Source organism: Diorhabda carinulata, chromosome 7 (genome assembly GCF_026250575.1).
Source record: "Diorhabda carinulata isolate Delta chromosome 7, icDioCari1.1, whole genome shotgun sequence".
Lineage (NCBI taxonomy): Eukaryota > Metazoa > Arthropoda > Insecta > Coleoptera > Chrysomelidae > Diorhabda > Diorhabda carinulata.
In genome coordinates, this window is record NC_079466.1 from 18,321,626 (window position 1) to 18,327,650 (window position 6,025).

Here is a 6,025-nt window from a genome sequence, read left to right on the forward strand (position 1 = left end):
CAAGAAGAAACATTTTTTTGAAAGGTCTAGAGACGTTGCAGATTCGCTGTAATAAATATATCCAATTAAGACGAGAATATGTTAAGTAATAAAAAATTTTGACATTGAAGCTTTGTTTGGTTCTATAGGAGGCTAAGAATTTTTGAATATATCCTCGTATAAAAAATTTTGAACTCATAGAATTCAAAATTCAATATTTAAATTGACATTGATAGAAATGTTACGTCCCAAGCCCGATCTTGTACGGAGTCGAGCTTCGTACAATGAATTTGTACGAAGTCCGATCTGTACAAGCCATTTTGTACGAAGCCGAGATTGGCGGACTTCGGACAGAGATGATTGTACGAAGTCGACTCTGTACAACGCTGGTTGTACGGAGTCGGAGCATCGATACTCACTCGGTAATGAGCGCGCTATTAAGATGTTAGTAAACACAAACGTGGTTATTGTGATTGAAAGTATGTTCTCCGGCTAGTTGGCTACCATCTATTGTTAGGTTAGGTTAGGTTAGGTTAGGTTGCGTGTACTACTTCGGAATAACGCGCTCATTACCGAGTGAGTATCGATGCTCCGACTCCGTACAACCAGCGTTGTACAGAGTCGACTTCGTACAATCATCTCTGTCCGAAGTCCGCCAATCTCGGCTTCGTACAAAATGGCTTGTACAGATCGGACTTCGTACAAATTCATTGTACGAAGCTCGACTCCGTACAAGATCGGGCTTGGGACGTAACAGAAATATTGATTAATTTAAATATTGATTCTGGTTACTATAGGAATTTTCATTAATTTTTAATTGGTTAGATTATGAATGAATTGAACTCTTATAGATTAGTTAAGGATAAGTTGTAGTGAATGATATTCAATGTTATAGTGAGGTTAGGTGAGGTAAGAAATATGTATTGTTAAGAATGAATTCTAATAGAGTTTCTTTATTAAGATGGGAAACTTTACTTATATCGCTCCATTTATGTTGTAGAGCTGTAAGGCATATATTTGTGTGTACACTACTGAATAGGGATATTACATCCGATCCTAACAATACATAATTCGGTTGGGAACGTGGCAAGGAAACACCAATAAGAACATTTGGAAGAATAAATATAATTATATTATATCCATGTTTTAGAAATGTCTAGATAAGGATCCAATGAAAAGATGGACTTGTGAGAAACTACTTGCACATGAATATTTTGATAATTTAAGAATAACGAATAAAGCCGATATGAAAAATATTGATAGGTTAGGAGATAAATCAAGGGTGAGTGAATTTATATTATATCTACAAAATTGAGTTGAAAATTGGAAAAAAACGAAAAATATCTGTCATCAAGTTGAATATTAGTTCAAATAAACTAAACTAATCGTCTTACTATTCATTTGAATCAGTATTTCACATTAATCGTAAGGCTAGTAATGAGGTATGTTGAAAGCAGGTCTTGTAATTATAATATATAAATACTACGGTCTGATCTTTTTTCACAAGTTAAGAAATACTGGCTTCAGATGAAACTTCACATATTAACAAAACATTGATTTACACTAGTTCGATAGTGCAAATTGATTAAAGTCTGTAGTCATATCTACTATACCGGTATCTCCAAGTAAAATTCCTTGACAAAACTATAACCTAGCATCCAACAGCCTCAGGTGTAGCGTATTGCGGCATATGGAGATGACACTGCTGCCGTATAGTCTCACCAAGGCTTAACTGCAGCATTTTGGGCACTGCAAATTAACCTTGGTGCCATCTCCATCAGGCGCATTGGCGCATTAAAGTAACTAAAGAAAAGTCCGTTCACATTACTTCCATACAGGGCACATGCACAACTGTCACGTTTTACGGTCAAATACTGGATCGTCCACTTATATGGGATAAAATGGTGGCCATCACAATCGTCAATTAACAATAGATTCTCCATGGAAAACTAGAAGAAAATATTTTGAATGAAAGTACCTGAAGACTACAACGACCACAACCAAATTTGTTGTCAGAAAGGTCTCAAACAAGCCCCAATGATATGGAATCAATTCTTCACAAATATTTTAAAACAGAATGGGCTTACTAAGTTGGATTCTAAACGGTACATCTTTATCCACGACAGTAATGACCGATATGTAGATGATGGCTACATCATAAGAAGTGTATTTTCAATAACTAAGAACTAATAGTGAATTTTTAGTGACTGTTTACAAACCACTTACTGCGTTTTTAAGAATCTAATTTGAAAAAGTTTAAACGGTTTGAAAAAGAAGCAGCCAAACTTTTCAATACAAGTTCTAGAACGGTTTAATATTTTTAATTGGGAAATTATAATTACTCTATTACAGAACTATGAAATTGTGTATATTAGACAAACATATAACCATTCCTAAGTTCAAAAATCAAAAGTGGTAAGAAAATAGTTTTAGTCTGAACACTGTTGAAGCGTATTGTGATTGTGAGTTTCCAGCAGATGTCAAATAAGCAAAAGTATAACAGGATACATTATCCTCAATGATTGTGGCCCCTTAGATAGTATTTCAGACGGCATTCACTGGTCACAAATTCTTCTACGCAAGGGAAATTGAAATATTGTATTTTTGTTTTTCCCCTTCATCTTCCAGGGTAAATTGGATATTGAGTCGATGAACCCAAACTTGTCTAGCGTCCCTAGAATCGAAAATTTAACCTAAGATGGACCGGTTATGATACTATCTGATGATTTAATATTTTTAAATAGATCAGAGTTAATAATTTTTTGGAAGACAACTGATACCAGTACCGCTGTCGGAAAATGAATATATAGAAACATATAACGGAACAACCCATTCTTTAGAATTTTTTATTATTAATTTCATGATCGATTATAATATATACCATAAAATCGATTTCACATACATATCCTTGTTAGAATCGTAATCTTTGTATTATATTTATTCTCTAAATCTATTTTATCAACTTGGGGAGACCTGACCTGATTTGAATTTTTTGCAGACGGAGACCCTATGTCCTTTTTTCTTGCATTTGTTAAATGTAGACTGATTAGCACCACACTGTTCTCGTGTGTGAGGCTGTAGACCACAAAATCCGCACTTAGATAATGTTTTATTTTTATTTATTCGCGCACTTCAACTTGACGCACTACTTTTGTACCCGACAAATTTGTGTATGGATACTCAAGAGTTGTTTACTTTGCAAAGCCTGTAACTCCGCTTGTTTGGCTGTTAGACCCAGCACTGTTGTAATGTAAGTTTTTCCCAAAGCTAGTGACTTTCGGACATTTTTGAATCTGCCATAATCACAATACTAGGCTAATGTATGAAGACTAGTAATAAATGAATCAATAGGTTCACCGAGGTTTTGAAACCTTGAACTGAATATGAATCTTTCAAAAATATAGTAGCTTGGTAAGGAAGAAATATGTGAGTTTCATGTGATATTTTGTAATTATTCGTAGTTCTTTTCATATGATTCAATTTTCTTTCAATTAACATTTTGTAATGCTGAAGGAGTACATCTAACATATAGTTTATGTTATATGGTTCACACAATTATTTGTTATGTTGATTGAATACGTTACTATTTTGTATAATTTTTTTCAGAATTCACTTCTGGGAAATACATTGCCACAACTTTCCAGCTCGAATTCAATCAGCCCTTCCAAACCTAACAATAACATCCATAAATCAAAAGTAGATCATCTACCAACAATTTGACAAAAATTCTCACTCTTCAGTTGATGTAAAAAAATATATTGGCAACTGTCATCTCAACAAACTCAGAAGAAACACAAGAAATGGAAGATGAAGTAGCTCAGACTGCTATTCGTGAAACCTGAAGCCTTTTGTTCCAACAGTGTTGTAACTTTGTTAGTGGAAGCAGTTAGCCGAAATCGCGTTGATGAACAAATGAACTTTTGATCCAGGAATGCTCCTTCTGCAGTTCAAAAGCTCAAACTAAATATAAATTAAGGGCTGAGGATTCAAACCAACATGATCTTCAACCAAGTTTCTTCTTCGATTCATAGCATTTTGGCCCTTCGCCATTTTGAACATTTGCAACAGCTGTGCTCTTTTTAGTGATGTATTGTGATGCAGTTTCGTGCAAACCCGACCCTAAACTGTGTCTGTAACTGTATCCAATAGCAATAACAATAAGTTGTCATATAAAAATATATTTATATATACTCGTTTATATTGTTTTACAGCAACTTGTATCTTCAAACATCCATAACCTTTTTGGTTATGGCAATTCCACTTCAACACCCATTTTTTTTAATAGCAAGTATAATCGGGTCACATAACTTAATCACACTCTATTTGATTTTTTTTCAAATTCACGGAATAACTTTTTAACTAATTTATTCAGTAATCACACAAAAAAATTATAATTTCGCCAAATTAATGGATTAAACGTCCGAAATGACTTGCTGTTATATGTTTTGTTGTGAAATTGGAGATTGAAACAGCTAGCGTACTTAAGAGACCATTTATTACTAGTAAGACCAAATTGCATCGTTACTATTTGTTATAGTTATCATCGTATAGAAGAATGTCTTCAATTCATTATAATAATCTTAGCAGTCTGCGATATAACATAATGTATATATAATAATACTTATGTGTAAAATGGAATACCATTACTTTCTATTTACAATTAAATATAAACTACAGGAAGCCACAGATTGGGAGTTTGGGGACGAAAGCACTTTTGTTGGCAACCCACAGACTTTGGGTTCGAGTGACACATTTTGAGACATTGGCACATTATACTTCGAGTAACATTTGTGAACAATGGACTTTTCTTCATCATTAACGTTATTATTGCCCGGGTTATTTGATTAGGTTTTACATAATAAGGAGTAGGTATTAAGAGCCATCTGTTATGACGGTAAATGTGACCAGAATTGTTTTGAATCAAATATGAAGGCGGTTCTTCAGAATATTAATCTAGAGTAATAATCAGTTATTATTTAGTACCTTATCTCATTACATTTATAAAGATCTAAAGTTGCTTTCTGCTATGATCTTTCGGGAAAAGTATCGATAATCATGGGTTCTTTAGGATTAATTAAATATTCAATACATTGCTGCCAATTTGGTACTAAGTTTTCAATTTGGGAAGGATTCTATTTCTACATATCACTAGACCAAAATGTCAATATTGTATAAATTTCAGTATTTCATTATAATAATCTCAGCAGTCTGCGATGTAACATAATGTATATATAATAATACTTATGTGTAAAATGGAATACCATTACTTTCTATTTACAATTACATATAAACAATTGATATTTGAAAAAAAGACACTTGGTGTATTTTATTCGTCAATCTCGATATTCTTATTGAGAAATGCTTAGTAATTGTTTAATGCTGATTGTCTCGAGAACCGAATTAAATCATCGACCGTTGGGAAAATAAAATTTTATTTACCTTTATGGGAATTAAAATGAATTATATGAGAATGCATTACAACTAATGATATCATTTGATGAAAATAGAAAATAAATATTTTAAATATAAAAAAAAATAGTCTGAAATTAATAATTCCTTCCCTTTTTTGGACAATCCTGATCACGTGACTAGTAGGTTTTCACAACAGGAGCACTTTGCCTCGTTTACACTAACGTTTTTTTTTATATATAAAAACAATCGATTCTTTTGAACTGTTTTCGTTTGCCCTGTCTCTAATAATATTTCACATCTAACCCCTTTTGTATGTATAACGTGGAATGGAAGTATTGAGAATCAAATTTGGTTCTCTTTTATGTTGTAAAAAGAATTTCCAAGCTCGCTCATGTGCGAATTGAGCTTGTAGGATGAGTAGGGTGGTCATTGAAAATTTCTTTTGAAGCCTCTTAAATCGTTTTTTATGATGAGAAATAGAGAAAAAAATTTTTATTCAAAACAGCACTTGCCTCCACACGTTCCAAGTTAATTTTTGGGAATTTTTCAGGTAAAAAAAATCTTATTCAAGATATGGAACTTATAGAACTGAAATCAATAAAAATAACAATATTTGATCAAAATAATAATAAAG

General features: G+C 32.7%; 1 protein-coding gene across 5 annotated transcripts in view; it reads left to right on the plus strand.

Moving 5' to 3' along the window:
* The window catches only part of LOC130896279 (cyclin-dependent kinase-like 1), a 30,633-nt gene extending 25,118 nt beyond the window's left edge, over nt 1–5,515 (plus strand). For all 5 annotated transcript variants that reach the window (XM_057804271.1, XM_057804272.1, XM_057804267.1 and 2 more), the window contains 2 exons: nt 1,130–1,261; nt 3,586–5,515. In XM_057804271.1, the coding sequence (XP_057660254.1) occupies nt 1,130–1,261; nt 3,586–3,699 (246 nt within the window). In that variant the 3' untranslated portion in view covers nt 3,700–5,515. The remainder of the gene's footprint in view (nt 1–1,129; nt 1,262–3,585) is intronic.
* The last annotated feature ends 510 nt before the right edge of the window (nt 5,516–6,025 follow it).